The 17,362-nt window shown below is 42.9% G+C and overlaps 1 protein-coding gene across 1 annotated transcript; it reads right to left on the bottom strand.

Annotated features, from left to right (window-relative positions):
* Positions 1-8: 8 nt before the first annotated feature.
* Positions 9-15,169, bottom strand: LOC123755304 (uncharacterized). The gene is made up of 4 exons (XM_069327903.1): positions 14,490-15,169; positions 3,987-4,152; positions 3,673-3,884; positions 9-2,635 (listed from the first exon to the last, which is right to left on the bottom strand). Exons 1-4 carry the CDS (start codon positions 14,514-14,516, stop codon positions 2,408-2,410), a joined length of 633 nt encoding a protein of 210 aa, XP_069184004.1. The 5' UTR covers positions 14,517-15,169; the 3' UTR covers positions 9-2,407.
* Positions 15,170-17,362: the final 2,193 nt, after the last annotated feature.

The raw sequence follows: 17,362 nt of genomic DNA, 5'->3' as shown, positions 1-17,362 counted from the left end.
ACCAAAAATCAAAATGCTGCTTTTATTTAACATATAAATGGTAAGAGTGTTTGTCTCACAAGGTGGTGACGTGGCCACAGGGTTGGTGGTTCACCGGGAACTGACTGCTTCAGGGCATAGCTGACATAACAATGAACGGTGCTATATTTCGGGTACATATAATCTATTCAAGATATTTACGGACTACTCATGCCCGTGCCACCTCTTAATCTTCATCAATCAATCTATTCAAGGTAAACTTTTGTTCTTTCACATTATATATAAAGTAGTTTGTTTTGATGAATACATCTTGAGCAGGTGTTTTTTTTAATGATATATAAACTTTTTCTGCGATTTCGTTTGCACACATTCACACACTAATACACACACACACACACACACACACACACACACACACACACACACACACACACACACACACACACACACACACACACACACACACACACACACACACACACACACACACACGAAATCATGGAAGCCCCTATGTTCAGTACTTAGTCAAATAACAATGGATTAGCTTGGAGCAGACCCCGATGCATCAACAAACCACCCGCTTCAGACACCTAACCCATCCTCCACATATGATGATACCTACCTATAGGTATTATGGATGTAATGTACAAATATGCACTATAACACGTAAACAAATTCTATGTTTTGTACTACTGAAAGTCTAAAGAGCATAACAAAAACTGAAACATAGCCTAACCATAAACCTAATGTGTCCTAGGTCGAAATAAACAATTTTAGACCTAAGCAGCACTCTTAGGAAGAGTTAGGTTTGGTTGTTGTCTTCTTTCTTGAGCCTACAAAATTAATGGTTAGAAAGTGAAGATTTTTTTTAGGTACAAGAGTTCATATTTTGCACATATATGGTAGCTAAAGCATTTGATACGGTTCCTTACGAGACTCGTGTACAAGATGGGTGAAGCAAGCTGGGATAATTGGGAAGGCACTAAACTGGATAAGGTAATACTTGAAGGACAGAACACAGTCAGAGGCGAGGTCTCGAGCTGGAGGAATGTAACAAGTGGAGTCCCCCAAGGCTCGGTCCTGGGGACTACGTCAATGTTTGCAGACAATGCAAAGCTAATGATGAATGTAAAAATAGAGGAGGCTTGCATGAAGTTCAAGAAGGACCTTGAACTCAAGGTGAGGGCAGAAAAATTCTTACTGGAGTTCAATTCAAATAAGTGTAAGGTAATGAAGAATGGGGAAGGGAGAAAAAAGAGATTTAGGAATGAATACAAATCAAGCAGTAACACCAAAGGCACACAGACAAGATGACATCGACAGCATATAGGATGCTGCAAACATTAAAACGTCGTTTTTAGAAACCTAAATTAGGATTCTTTCAATCCATTATACACAGCTTTTGTTAAACCAATACCGGAATATGCAGCACCGGCTTGGAGCCCATATCTTGTGAACCATAAAACTAAAATTTAAAAAGTGCAGAGGTTTGCAACAATATTAATGCTAGAGCTAAGATGGTTAAGCTATTGGGGAAGGTTGAGAGAACTGGACCTCACAGCCCTGGAGGACTGGAGAAAAAGATATATGATCACAATATACAAGGTATTGAGAGAATAGATAAGGACATTCTTTTTAAAAAGGTGGGTCAAGAAAACACAAGTGGAAACTAGAAATACAACTGAGTAGTTCTCAATTACCCTGAAATACAAGTTCTCATACCCTGTACTGGGTGTTCAACAAATGGAATGCACCGAGAGAAATTGTGGAAGCCATCTCTTTCTATAACTTTAAAGCCATATTCAACAAAGAAATTAAACGTCAGAATAATTAAATTATAACGCAAAAAAGTACGGGGTATTTAGAGCAAAGCCTCACTTCCTCGTAGTCACTGACCAACCTACTTCCTCCTGTTTTGATAGTACTTTTTATTACTGTGTGGTCGATTATACCAATATATTGTAATGGAGCCCTCAGTTAGCCACTTTTGTGTACTATATTTTTAGTACAGAAAAAATAAAGCTAAAAAAAATAAAAATATTTATAGGCCTATTATATATAGCACATATATGCACGATATTGGGCCTAGGCGTGTATTGGGACGAGGATGGTTAGGTTAGGTTTTATTTGCAACATATATTTAAAAGCTTTTCCAGTTTGTCCAAATTCAATACTTCAAAAGTCTACTATTTGCTGGCCCATCACGACATATTTGTTGTGCTTTAGACCACATAGTTACCATAGGTACTTTCAATTTAGGAGGATGTGCTGCCCTTAGGCAGGTATCATCATTTGTTGGGCCGGGTAACGTTCAAGTTCAAGTATGTTTATTGAGACAAGAAAATATACATCTCAAAGGGATAGAGTAGCTTAGGCTATTTCTACCCCCCTTGGGCCGGGTAGTATGGCTTCTGGAGGCTCCCTCACCTCACCAGGTGAGCAAGGCGCCGTCCTCCGGCTCGACACAGTACTCTGTGATCTCCTCCAGGACGCAGGTCCTGGGTCTCATATAATTGCAACACTCGTCCTGAATGTTGAAGCGAACATGGTTGTCTGTGTTGGCTTGACGGCGATGGCGGCGGGTCTGTGTCTTGACGAAGGTGTGAGCGGCCTGGCGGCTCAGCAACGCCATCTTCCCATCCTCATCAGTGCTAACCTGCAAATATTAAAGTAAAAACGGGACAATGTCGTTTAATTCTTGATTTCGGCATGTAACTAAAATATGCTGATGTTTGTGCAGAAGTAAAATAATAACTTATCTGTCGAGTTATGTACAGAGCAACGTCCTGACGATGGGTGTCGGTCTGTGGTAGTGTTGAGATCAGTGAGTCGGTCTGTGGTAGTGTTGACATCAGTAAGTCGGTCTGTGGTAGTGTTGAGATCAGTGAGTCGGTCTGTGGTAGTATTGACATCAGTAAGTCGGTCTGTCGTAGTGTTGAGATCAGTGAGTCGGTCTGTGGCAGTGTTGAGATCAGTGAGTCGGTCTGTGGTAGTGTTGAGGTCAGTGAGTCGGTCTGTGGTAGTGTTGAGATCAGTGAGTCGGTCTGTGGCAGTGTTGAGATCAGTGAGTCGGTCTGTGGTAGTGTTGAGGTCAGTGAGTCGGTCTGTGGTAGTGTTGACATCAGTGAATCGGTCTGTGGCAGTGTTTACATCAGTGAGTCGGATGGCAACACTGTCTGTGACAGTGTTTACATCAGTGAGTCGGATGGCAACACTGTCTGTGACAGTGTTTACATCAGTGAGTCGGATGTCAACACTGTCTGTGGCAGTGTTGACATCACAAGCGCTAAGCCGTGATGACATAAAGAATATTAATCATGAGGCTATCATATCTTCGTTGTATACTTCTTTGCCTATAGATGGAATTTGCGAACATAAGTTTTTCATGATTTGATGTCACAAAAATTTAAGAGTATGAAGGGCGAAGTTTGGAAGTGTGCTTGTATACTTCCTTGAATAAATATTGAAGTATACAACAGTAATCTGATAGCCTAATAATTATTTATACTATTTCATCTTCATTAACTGGTTGCGACAAAGTTTAACTAGTTTATTATGAATTCAATACCCATCTTGTGGGCGGAGGCATAAAAGTTGGTCGCATAATGGGTTCAAACTCTGAAGTCTATTTTTCTTTCAGTTAAGTAATTTGCATTAATGTTGAGAGATAGCAACGGTGATAATTGTACTCACTTGGTCAACAAGAGTGATGTCCTCAGCGGGGTGGTGTCTAGCTTGTGCATGGTACAGCTGAGAAAGCCCGGCCAGGTGCCTGACTTGTGCATGGTACAACTGATCGAACCCGGACAGGTGTGTGGCTTGTTCATGAGGAAGCCCGGCATGGCTTCTGGGGTCCAGGATCGTCACAGTGGCTGCTGGAGCCTCACCACTCGCCGATCTCACCGCTGAAGGGACAAACTAGTAAGTGCTATACCTGGATGTTTGTATGTTAGAGCTAAAACCCAACCCTTACAAACATTCCAATGTGAGCACACACACGTACGCACCTCTGGCCGCATAGTGCAGATGAGTATCGTTGTATTCGTTGAAGGTGAGACATATACTGTCCATCGTGTCCGCCAGGTTACCGCAGTCGAAGTCCACCAGAAGGTTTTCTACCCAGTACGAGGAGGATGGCAGCGACCGCAACACCGCCACCAGCACCTGCAGTATCTGCGGGAGGGAGACGAATCTAAGGGTGTTGCTCCATTTGTTGGGTAGGAACTTCGGTCTGAGGAAGACTTGGTGGACCACCTATGGTGAAAGGCATGTAAATAACAAGGTGTGTCATTTTCTTAAATATAACAGGTTAATACAAATTTTGTGAAAAAGGAAAGCAAAAAATCACTTGTAAGTCAAAAATAATTTGTTCAGACGGATCTTGGTACTCTGGAGGATATGGATATTTGTTATGGATAACAAAAAAATAAAAAAAATTAAAATCTTTGATTACGAAAGAAACACATTCACTCTAAGAAGCAGCAGGGGGCAGGATTCATCAAGCAGTTACGGAAAACTTACAAAACTTTTCATAATCGCTTTATTGGCTGTTACGTCATGATTCAGCAAAGCTATTTACGAACGGCGATCCTGCTTCATTGCACGACACCCTCACTGCAGTCGTAACTTTACGTAAACCTTTTACCGTTCATTAGTCAAGTTTTCTCGACAACACAAGCCGGACTCAAAATATCTTAGCCGGCAGATAATAATCGCGTCCTGCCAGTAATATATGCTTTGTGTGTCTGTAATTCGTATTAAATATGTCTTTTATGAAAAGACAGAAAATTATTATATTAATCCTTAATAAGGCAATACTAACTCCTATTCTTTTAAACTTCTGCGTTTTCATTTATACTTTCGTCTTAGACATTCGCCCGGCGCTTTGGCCTGGGTTCGTATCCTGGCCAGGGAGGATTGACAGGCCGCCAATCCTTAACGAGCCTCTGTTCATCCAGCAGTGAATGGGTACCTGTTGTTAAACTATTTGGCGGGTCGTATTCGGGGAAAATTGGGATTTAGGACCTGCCCGAAATGCTATGCGTGCTAGTGGCTTTATAAGATTGTAAGAAATCTTGAATATATAAATAATTAAATAAATAAAAAAGTAAGATAAGTCGTGCTTTTCCATACCAAATATTTTGTTAATAGAAATAATTCACCCATAATTAAAGTTATGAAGTATTTTTAGTAATTAGAAGCTTCCAAATTAATTAACTTATTCATGGCACATTAAATACTGAAGACTAATCCAATGTTCCAACTCTAATTAGGAAAGAAAAACTAAGTTTTTTAATATTTGCTGCATTCAAATACCGTTTATACTTTAAAATCTCTTACTCATATAACGTGGAAAATTAAAAATAATAAAGAATAACTCCTTACCTAACCTCGCCTAGGCCAGTATTTATGTATTGAAGTACTGTACATATTTTAATGTCAACATTTACCTGTAATCATTCTATTTATATTATTTTTAATTTAACAGGTTATATCCTTTACTATTAGTGTCATCTATAAAATAGGTGGTCATGTAGTAAGAATACCTTAGCTGGGTACCTAACATTATTAAGTAATTATTATATTTAGTATGTGGAAATCTCATTTTTCTAATTTTATGTATCTCAATAATTTTCTTTATTTGTCAAACCATGTCTGTTATTTCAAGCATTGTTGATATAGGCCTTTCCTAAACAAAAAACTCCAGAATAAGCTATGTATCACTAGGAAAGGTAGCTTATTATCAAATTACTGTGTTTTGTATGAATCTATTAATGCCATTATTGCTGCTGTTTGCATTCTCCCCTTCATATAGTCTAGGGCAGCTGCACAAATCCACAAATGTGGATTTGTGTGTGTGTTAAATGTGTTAATAAAAAAAATATTTTTAATTTATTCAGTATGACTTATGAGCATCGGAATTTTTTATATAATGCTTAATTATATTAGGTAATAATACTTTTACAGTATTTTTCCTTATATAATTGGGAACTTACTTAATTTTGTAAAGCCAGTTATAGAGGTACAACCATTTATGAATATAATTTATAGATTAATTATAATAAATTTATTAATTAAAATACAATGTGAAATTTTATATTTCTGATACATTTGTTTATGAATATCATATTTTATAGTTTTTAATTTCATAGTCTTACCTCAACAATGACCATTCAGTTGGATCAACTTTTTATCACAGTTGCAAATAAACAGGTTAATAATTAAACATGAGATATATTTATTTACTCTGGTCTTGTCTTGTAGACGATGAGTCACGATAACGTGGCAGAAGATAAGTCCAAACCAAACATCCGAAGATGGAGAAACGACGACGTTCTTGTCCGTCTTCAGATGTGTGGCTTGGTCATCTTCTCTTGCAGATTGATTGATTGATTTGGTCATCTTCTCTTGCAGATTGATTGATTGATTTGGTCATCTTCTCTTGCAGATTGATTGATTGATTTGGTCATCTTCTCTTGCAGATTGATTGATTGAGTTGGTCATCTTCTCTTGCAGATTGATTGATTGATTTGGTCATCTTCTCTTGCAGATTAATTGATTGATTTGGTCATCTTCTCTTGCAGATTGGTTGATTGATCAAGATTAAGCCACCCAAAAGATGGCACGGTCATGAATAGCCCGTAAGTGGTGGCCCCTTTGGAGCCATTACCAGTATCATTAGCTGCCTTATCAAGACCTCTAAATAATCCTTTATTACATCACCAATGGATTACTTTGGTATTGAACTTAAGGCATATCACCTGCGCGATGGTAATTAAGGTCGCAGCAGTAGCTCACTGACCAACTGGCAAGTACACTTTATTCCTGAACTTATTCCAACTTGATTAAAGTAAACTTTCAGCGTATAAACACCAATAAATGTCGTACACATTTTAATGTATATGTCATCTTCAAGCACATCACTAGTCCCTCAACGCGATTCTCTCCCCAACAATATTTAACCACTGGAGAGTTATATGAGGCCTCCACACGAGTTTACTGGCCCTCCAGCAAGTATACATTATTCCTGAGCATAATTTAGCATTAAAGTAAACTATCTATATATTGGGAACACTGAGAAGCGGGATAAACCTCTTGGTTAAGATGTGAACTGGCTTTGTTTACATAAATCAGCTGATATAAAACGTACGTGAACGTGTACGTACGTGTACGTGGTATGAGTATGTATCGCGTCTCCATTTTTGAAGTACAGCTTCAAAGCTCTTGAGCGTAAGAGCCATGCCAGAAGCAACTGAAGAGAGAAAGAGTAACAACTTTGACACAAGAGGTGACTGTTGACCAGACCACACACTAGAAGGTGAAGGGACGACGACGTTTCGGTCCGTCCTGGACCATTCTCAAGTCGATTGTGATGAGGAAGTAGAGACACGCAATAAATTGGCAAGAAAGAGGTGACTGTCTCATAGATGTGAGGTCAGATAAACCGGTCAGAAGAACAGCTTTCCTCTGAACTGCATTACCAATTTTAGCTGAAGAGAGCTTCCCCAGATAAGAAAGTATTGTTCCAGGTAAGAGCGAATAACAGTTATAAAATCTATTGGTGATGCTGTTGTTGGAGTGTGGTGGAGTGGGTGAAGTGGAAGTGAGAGAGGGAAGTGTTGGTGATGCTGTGAGGGAGGGAAGTGTTGGTGATGCTGTGAGGGAGGGAAGTGTTGGTGATGCTGTGAGGGAGGGAAGTGTTGGTGATGCTGTGAGAAAGGGAAGTGTTGGTGATGCTGTGAGGGAGGGAAGTGTTGGTGATGCTGTGAGAGAGGGAAGTGTTGGTGATGCTGTGAGGGAGGGAAGTGTTGGTGATGCTGTGAGAGAGGGAAGTGTTGGTGATGCTGTGAGGGAGGGAAGTGTTGGTGATGCTGTGAGAGAGGGAAGTGTTGGTGATGCTGTGAGGGAGGGAAGTGTTGGTGATGCTGTGAGAGAGGGAAGTGTTGGTGATGCTGTGAGGGAGGGAAGTGTTGGTGATGCTGTGAGGGAGGGAAGTGTTGGTGATGCTGTGAGAGAGGGAAGTGTTGGTGATGCTGTGAGGGAGGGAAGTGTTGGTGATGCTGTGAGAGGAGGGAAGTGTTGGTGATGCTGTGAGGGAGGGAAGTGTTGGTGATGCTGTGAGGGAGGGAAGTGTTGGTGATGCTGTGAGGGAGGGAAGTGTTGGTGATGCTGTGAGGAGAGGGAAGTGTTGGTGATGCTGTGAGGGAGGGAAGTGTTGGTGATGCTGTGAGGGAGGAAGTGTTGGTGATGCTGTGAGGGAGGGAAGTGTTGGTGATGCTGTGAGGGAGGGAAGTGTTGGTGATGCTGTGAGGGAGGGAAGTGTTGGTGATGCTGTGAGGGAGGGAAGTGTTGGTGATGCTGTGAGGGAGGGAAGTGTTGGTGATGCTGTGAGGGAGGGAAGTGTTGGTGATGCTGTGAGGGAGGGAAGTGTTGGTGATGCTGTGAGGGAGGGAAGTGTTGGTGATGCTGTGAGGGAGGGAAGTGTTGGTGATGCTGTGAGGGAGGGAAGTGTTGGTGATGCTGTGAGGGAGGGAAGTGTTGGTGATGCTGTGAGGGAGGGAAGTGTTGGTGATGCTGTGAGAGAGGGAAGTGTTGGTGATGCTGTGAGGGAGGGAAGTGTTGGTGATGCTGTGAGGGAGGGAAGTGTTGGTGATGCTGTGAGAGAGGGAAGTGTTGGTGATGCTGTGAGGGAGGGAAGTGTTGGTGATGCTGTGAGGGAGGGAAGTGTTGGTGATGCTGTGAGGGAGGGAAGTGTTGGTGATGCTGTGAGGGAGGGAAGTGTTGGTGATGCTGTGAGGGAGGGAAGTGTTGGTGATGCTGTGAGGGAGGGAAGTGTTGGTGATGCTGTGAGGGAGGGAAGTGTTGGTGATGCTGTGAGGGAGGGAAGTGTTGGTGATGCTGTGAGGGAGGGAAGTGTTGGTGATGCTGTGAGGGAGGGAAGTGTTGGTGATGCTGTGAGGGAGGGAAGTGTTGGTGATGCTGTGAGGGAGGGAAGTGTTGGTGATGCTGTGAGGGAGGGAAGTGTTGGTGATGCTGTGAGGGAGGGAAGTGTTGGTGATGCTGTGAGGGAGGGAAGTGTTGGTGATGCTGTGAGGGAGGGAAGTGTTGGTGATGCTGTGAGGGAGGGAAGTGTTGGTGATGCTGTGAGAGAGGGAAGTGTTGGTGATGCTGTGAGGGAGGGAAGTGTTGGTGATGCTGTGAGGGAGGGAAGTGTTGGTGATGCTGTGAGGGAGGGAAGTGTTGGTGATGCTGTGAGGGAGGGAAGTGTTGGTGATGCTGTGAGGGAGGGAAGTGTTGGTGATGCTGTGAGGGAGGGAAGTGTTGGTGATGCTGTGAGGGAGGGAAGTGTTGGTGATGCTGTGAGGGAGGGAAGTGTTGGTGATGCTGTGAGAGAGGGAAGTGTTGGTGATGCTGTGAGGGAGGGAAGTGTTGGTGATGCTGTGAGGGAGGGAAGTGTTGGTGATGCTGTGAGAGAGGGAAGTGTTGGTGATGCTGTGAGGGAGGGAAGTGTTGGTGATGCTGTGAGGGAGGGAAGTGTTGGTGATGCTGTGAGAGAGGGAAGTGTTGGTGATGCTGTGAGGGAGGGAAGTGTTGGTGATGCTGTGAGAGAGGGAAGTGTTGGTGATGCTGTGAGGGAGGGAAGTGTTGGTGATGCTGTGAGAGAGGGAAGTGTTGGTGATGCTGTGAGGGAGGGAAGTGTTGGTGATGCTGTGAGGGAGGGAAGTGTTGGTGATGCTGTGAGAGAGGGAAGTGTTGGTGATGCTGTGAGGGAGGGAAGTGTTGGTGATGCTGTGAGGGAGGGAAGTGTTGGTGATGCTGTGAGGGAGGGAAGTGTTGGTGATGCTGTGAGGGAGGGAAGTGTTGGTGATGCTGTGAGGGAGGGAAGTGTTGGTGATGCTGTGAGAGAGGGAAGTGTTGGTGATGCTGTGAGGGAGGGAAGTGTTGGTGATGCTGTGAGGGAGGGAAGTGTTGGTGATGCTGTGAGGGAGGGAAGTGTTGGTGATGCTGTGAGGGAGGGAAGTGTTGGTGATGCTGTGAGGGAGGGAAGTGTTGGTGATGCTGTGAGGGAGGGAAGTGTTGGTGATGCTGTGAGGGAGGGAAGTGTTGGTGATGCTGTGAGGGAGGGAAGTGTTGGTGATGCTGTGAGAGAGGAAAGTGTTGGTGATGCTGTGAGGGAGGGAAGTGTTGGTGATGCTGTGAGGGAGGGAAGTGTTGGTGATGCTGTGAGAGAGGGAAGTGTTGGTGATGCTGTGAGGGAGGGAAGTGTTGGTGATGCTGTGAGGGAGGGAAGTGTTGGTGATGCTGTGAGAGAGGGAAGTGTTGGTGATGCTGTGAGGGAGGGAAGTGTTGGTGATGCTGTGAGAGAGGGAAGTGTTGGTGATGCTGTGAGGGAGGGAAGTGTTGGTGATGCTGTGAGAGAGGGAAGTGTTGGTGATGCTGTGAGAGAGGGAAGTGTTGGTGATGCTGTGAGGGAGGGAAGTGTTGGTGATGTTGATAACGAACTCTTGGGTCCCATCTCGTAGGTATCAGTTACCAGTTGCAATTATTCCTCCCTATATTGCAATGCTGTATCGTACTTGCCCTTAAAGCTGTGACTTATCGAATTGATTGCACGGTGCAGCTGTTGCACCGCTGTAATGGTATCCCGTCACCCTCCTGCCACGGTTACAGCAAGCTCTCCACCACCGCCCACGGCATGTGTATGTGTCCACTACCGCCATAAATAGATAATAAATACCGCCATCAGTCCAACTCATGCCCACAGGGTGAATAATAAATGAACCAAATCAAATGTTGTCAAGGTGGAGGCAGATATCGCTGCACCTGTTCTGAGAACTCCCATGGCGCCAAAATGTACTGTTTACACATTATCATCATGAATTTCGGTGTATATCACCATATATATTCTTCTATAGTTCAGGAATATGATCTAGGTGAGTGTAAAGTTATGATCTAGGTGAGTGTAAAGTTATGATCTAGGTGAGTGTAAAGTTATGATCTAGATGAGTGTAAAGTTATGATCTAGGTGAGTGTAAAGTTATGATCTAGGTGAGTGTAAAGTTATGATCTAGGTGAGCGTCAAGTTATGATCTAGATGAGTGTAAAGTTATGATCTAGGTGAGTGTAAAGTTATGATCTAGGTGAGTGTAAAGTTATGATCTAGGTGAGCGTCAAGTTATGATCTAGATGAGTGTAAAGTTATGATCAAGGTGAGTGTAAAGTTATGATCTAGGTGAGTGTAAAGTTATGATCTAGGTGAGTGTAAAGTTATGATCTAGGTGAGTGTAAAGTTATGATCTAGGTGAGTGTAAAGTTATGATCTAGATGAGTGTAAAGTTATGATCTAGGTGAGTGTAAATTTATGATCTAGGTGAGTGTAAAGTTATGATCTAGATGAGTGTAAAGTTATGATCTAGATGAGTGTAAAGTTATGATCTAGGTGAGTGTAAAGTTATGATCTAGGTGAGTGTAAAGTTAAGAAAAGGGAAAGACCCCGGCTGGGTGGCAGTAGGGTAGAAGTTGTCATCCAGGATGGATGTGGCTGGTTGATCTCTCCTCAATTTCAAGTTAGATTTTATTACTTTGTTATAGTACCAGGCCAGTTTTCTTTAATAGTTCCTTATTAGCTCATAAACTAGTATATATGTTGTATTTGTCATAGAGGTAATGTATTTGAAGACTAAAAGCCAGCTTAGTCGCCCTGCCATATTGCCCCAACTTATATTGCTTTCACACATTGTGCCAGATTTTCCTGCCATTATGTACAGGTTATAATATATATATCTATGTATATCTATATATATATATACAGTATATATATATATATATATATATATATATATATATATATATATATATATATATATATATATATATATATATATATATATACATATAACTGAAAACTCACACCCCAGAAGTGACTCGAACCCATACTCCCAGGAGAAACGCAACTGGTATGTACAAGACGCCTTAATCCACTTGACCATCACGACCGGACAAAATGAGGTGATAGCCGAGGCTATTTGAACCACCCCACCGCCGGCACTCGGATAGTAATCTTGGGCATAGCATTTTACCAAATCACCTCATTCTTTGGGGCACACGTGAGGAACACAAAGTGTTCCTCACGTGTGCCCCAAAGAATGAGGTGATTTGGTAAAATGCTATGCCCAAGATTACTATCCGAGTGCCGGCGGTGGGGTGGTTCAAATAGCCTCGGCTATCACCTCATTTTGTCCGGTCGTGATGGTCAAGTGGATTAAGGCGTCTTGTACATACCAGTTGCGTTGCTCCTGGGAGTATGGGTTCGAGTCACTTCTGGGGTGTGAGTTTTCAGTTGCATATTGTCCTGGGGACCATTCAGGCTTGTTCGCATATATATATATATATATATATATATATATATATATATATATATATATATATATATATATATATATATATATGTATATATATATATATATATATATATATATATATATATATATATATATATATATATATATATATATGTCGTACCTAGTAGCCAGAACTCACTTCTCAGCCTACTATTCAAGGCCCGATTTGCCTAATAAGCCAAGTTTTCCTGAATTAATATATTTACTATAATTTTTTTCTTATGAAATGATAAAGCAACCCTTTTCTCTATGTATGAGGTCAATTTCTTTTTATTGGAGTTAAAATTAACGTAGATATATGACCGAACCTAACCAACCCTACCTAACCTAACCTAACCTATATTTATAGGTAAGGTTAGGTTAGGTAGCCAAAAAAAGCTAGGTTAGGTTAGGTTAGGTAGGTTAGGTAGACGAAAAAACATTAATTCATGAAAACTTGGCTTATTAGGCAAATCGGGCCGTGAATAGTAGGCTGAGAAGTGCGTTCTGGCTATTAGGTACGACATATATATATATATATATATATATATATATATATATATATATATATATATATATATATATATATATATATATATATATATATATATATATGTCGTAACTAGTAGCCAGAACGCACTTCTCATCCTACTATGCAAGGCCCGATTTGCCTAATAAGCCAAATTTTCAAGAATTAATATATTTTCTCCAACTTTTTTTCTTATGAAATGATAAAGCTACCCATTTCATTATGTATGAGGTCAATTTTTTTTTATTGGAGTTAAAATTAACCTAGATATATGACCGAACCTAACCAACCCTACCTAACCTAACCTATCTTTATAGGTTAGGTTAGGTAGCCGAAAAAGTTAGGTTAGGTTAGGTTAGGTAGGTTAGGTAGTCGAAAAACAATTAATTCATGAAAACTTGGCTTATTAGGCAAATCGGGCCTTGCATAGTAGGCTGAGAAGTGCGTTCTGGCTACTAGGTACGATATATATATATATATATATATATATATATATATATATATATATATATATATATATATATATATATATATATATATATGGCACAACTCTCCTAAACACGAGAGTCAAGTATACAACTTTAGAACACTTTCCCACCAGGAGACTCGAACCCTAGCCAGCACAGAAGCCTTCCAGCAACTGGCATAACAGGTACGCCTTAACCCTCTCCACCACCTGCTCAGACCCTTAAAAGAGATGGTAATTTCGGAGTATTTAAATACAACAAAGATCACCACCTCCCAAGAGCACTAGAGCAAGTGAGGGGTCATTTAGACGTTAATTTCATCAAGTCCCTGTTAATAACCCTGTGAGGGGTCTAAATGACCCCTCACTTGCTCTAGTGCTCTTGGGAGGTGGTGATCTTTGTTGTATTTAAATACTCCGAAATTACCATCTCTTTTAAGGGTCTGAGCAGGTGGTGGAGAGGGTTAAGGCGTACCTGTTATGCCAGTTGCTGGAAGGCTTCTGTGCTGGCTAGGGTTCGAGTCTCCTGGTGGGAAAGTGTTCTAAAGTTGTATATATATATATATATATATATATATATATATATTAATCAATATTCATGTATAATCACGTTTTTATAAAAAAGTGATGAATAACTTATACAAATGCCCAAGGAAACCACAATAAGATAATAATATAGCTATGAGAAAATCTTCCGAGCAGGACGGTGGGATCGAACCAACGATCTGGGTCACCCCAGCCCGGCTCGGTAAGGGAGCCGGTCGGCCGAGCGGACAGCACGCTGGGCTTGTGATCCTGTGGTCCTGGGTTCGATTCGAGGCGCCGGCGAGAAACAATGGGCAGAGTTTCTATCACCCTATGCCCCTGTTACCTAGCAGTAAAATAGGTACCTGGGTGTTAGTCAGCTGTCACGGGCTGCTTCCTGGGGGTGGAGGCCTGGTCGAGGACCGGGCCGCGGGGACACTAAAAAGCCCCGAAATCATCTCAAGATAACCTCAAGATAAGATAACCCCAGACGCGCTGGAGACCATAGACGCTGGTTCGGTCCCATCATCCTGCCCCGAAGATTTGATCAACTTAAATATTTCGGCCTCCCCATCTGAACGTTTTCTATAAAATGTGATGTGTAACTTACCAGTTTCAGTAATGTTTGAGTGAGCATCGTGGAGTTACAGCAAGAGGAATCGCTTGTATCCTGTGTCTTGTATTACAGGAGGAATACAGCGTGAGTGGGACGTGAATAGTGGTTTATAAGCTAGCGATACTGTATCACTTTTTGGGGGGGGGGGTCACACGCGTGTCTGTGGCTCCCTGTCTGTAGTGGAGCAACAGATGGTGAGGAGGGAGGAGAGTCACAGATGGTGAGGAGGGAGGAGAGTCACAGATGGTGAGGAGGGAGGAGAGTCACAGATGGTGAGGAGGGAGGAGAGTCACAGATGGTGAGGAGGGAGGAGAGTCACAGATGGTGAGGAGGGAGGAGAGTCACAGATGGTGATGAGGGAGGAGAGTCACAGATGGTGAGGAGGGAGGAGAGTCACAGATGGTGATGAGGGAGGAGAGTCACAGATGGTGAGGAGGGAGGAGAGTCACAGATGGTGAGGAGGGAGGAGAGTCACAGATGGTGAGGAGGGAGGAGAGTCACAGATGGTGATGAGGGAGGAGAGTCACAGATGGTGAGGAGGGAGGAGAGTCACAGATGGTGAGGAGGGAGGAGAGTCACAGATGGTGAGGGGGCCGCCAGTTGGGACAGGGGAGTGCCGCCGGAGGAGTGCAGAGGGCCGCTGCTGGTGCCACACCTGCTCCACTGAGGCCACACCTGCAGCTATATAGCCCTACCTGTGACGTCACCACACTGCACCACACCATTGTCACAGGCATACCACCTTTAATACGGAAGAGGGTGTGGGGGTGGGGGGGGGGAGGTAACTGCTGATGCCAGTGAGTCAAGAATGGAATCTGTTGTCAGCCGATGTGTGATTTTGGGGGTGTCCCTAAAATTTAATTTACATGGATATATATATATATATATATATATATATATATATATATATATATATATATATATATATATATATATATATATATATATATATATATATATATATATATTAGATAAGATTAGATTCAGGAAAGTCCTGGGTAAATACTGGTTTGGAAAGAGGGTTGTTGATTTATAGAACAAATTTGCGGGAAATATAATAGATGTCGCATGACTGGATACATGAATGAGTTTGGGTGGATGTAACTAGATGTTTCGTATGGGTCAATAGGCCTTCTGCAGTTTCCTCTATCCTTATGTTCTTATTGACCTGAGGAGCCGCCATTTCTAGTCAACCTGACGGGGTCAGGAAGCCGGCGACTTGTCAAAGGTCTCTCAATTATTCCTGAGGATATTTTCCGGCTGAATTTTAATTTTAAACTGAATTAATATGTTACTATTTACGGCTTCGGCGGGTAGGTGGTTCCGTGGGCGTATAATTATGGTTCATATCATATTTATGTAGGAATTGGTTTAATAAGAAATAGGATGTTCAACTACTTATATAACGCACAGATAATTTCATAGTTTGCACCTCACACGTGTGTCGTCACCTCACACATGTGTCGTCACCTCACATGTGTCGTCACCTCACATGTGTCGTCACCTCACATGTGTCGTCACCTCACACATGTGTCGTCACCTCACACATGTGTCGTCACCTCAGACACGTGTGTCGTCACCTCACACGTGTGTCGTCACCTCACACACGTGCCCTCACCTCACACACGTGTCGTCACCTCACATGTGTCGTCACCTCACACGTGTCGTCACCTCACACACGTGTCGTCACCTCACACGTGTCGTCACCTCACATGTGTCGTCACCTCACACACGTGTCGTCACCTCACATGTGTCGTCACCTCACACACGTGTCGTCACCTCACATGTGTCGTCACCTCACACACGTGTCGTCACCTCACACTTGTGTCGTCACCTCACACTTGTGTCGTCACCTCACACGTGTCACCACACACGTGTCCTCACCTCACACACGTGTCGTCACCTCACACACGTGTCGTCACCTCACATGTGTCCTCACCCTCACACACGTGTCGTCACCTCACACGTGTGTCGTCACCTCACACACGTGTCGTCACCTCACATGTGTCGTCACCTCACATGTGTCGTCACCTCACACACGTGTCGTCACCTCACACACGTGTCCTCACCTCACACACGTGTCGTCACCTCACACACGTGTCGTCACCTCACACATGTGTCGTCACCTCACACGTGTCGTCACCTCACACACGTGCCCTCACCTCACACACGTGCCCTCACCTCACACACGTGTCGTCACCTCACACGTGTCGTCACCTCACACGTGTCGTCACCACACACGTGTCGTCACCTCACATGTGTCGTCACCTCACATGTGTCGTCACCTCACACGTGTCTCGTCACCTCACACGTATCGTCACCTCACACACGTGTCGTCACCTCACACACGTGCCCTCACCTCACACACGTGTCGTCACCTCACACGTGTCCGTCTTACCTGCACTACGTCAACAGCTCCCTGACAAGTCATTGTTCCAAATTACTGCCCCGGCTCTGACAGTGGTCCCAGCAACGACCTGTCGTTCGCCCTCATTGTTTCACCAACCTCACTCACCTTGGCCACCAGTGTTGTGCAGAGCTGTTGCTCCTCTGGAGGCACCCCTGCCAGCCACCTTGCCTCTCTATATATACTACCAGTTGGTTTTATTATTATTATTTTCTACCACAGACGTGGCCACACATTTACAATGCTAACCAGCATATATACATTTTCTTTTGTCCATAGTAAGAGTCCTTATGTAGTTCCGGCCCCATGAAATGTTAAGATTAATCTATTGATTTGGCGTTGTAGAGAAGGGTGCTCTAAAGAGGCCCAATGGGTTTGGTATTTTGTAAATGGGTTTTTTTATAGAAAAAATACGAAAATACGAAAAATTTGTTAGATTTTTACTAAAAACTATCATGTA

This window comes from Procambarus clarkii, chromosome 20, assembly GCF_040958095.1.
Source record: "Procambarus clarkii isolate CNS0578487 chromosome 20, FALCON_Pclarkii_2.0, whole genome shotgun sequence".
NCBI lineage: Eukaryota > Metazoa > Arthropoda > Malacostraca > Decapoda > Cambaridae > Procambarus > Procambarus clarkii.
This window is presented reverse-complemented; position numbering and strand designations above follow the sequence as displayed.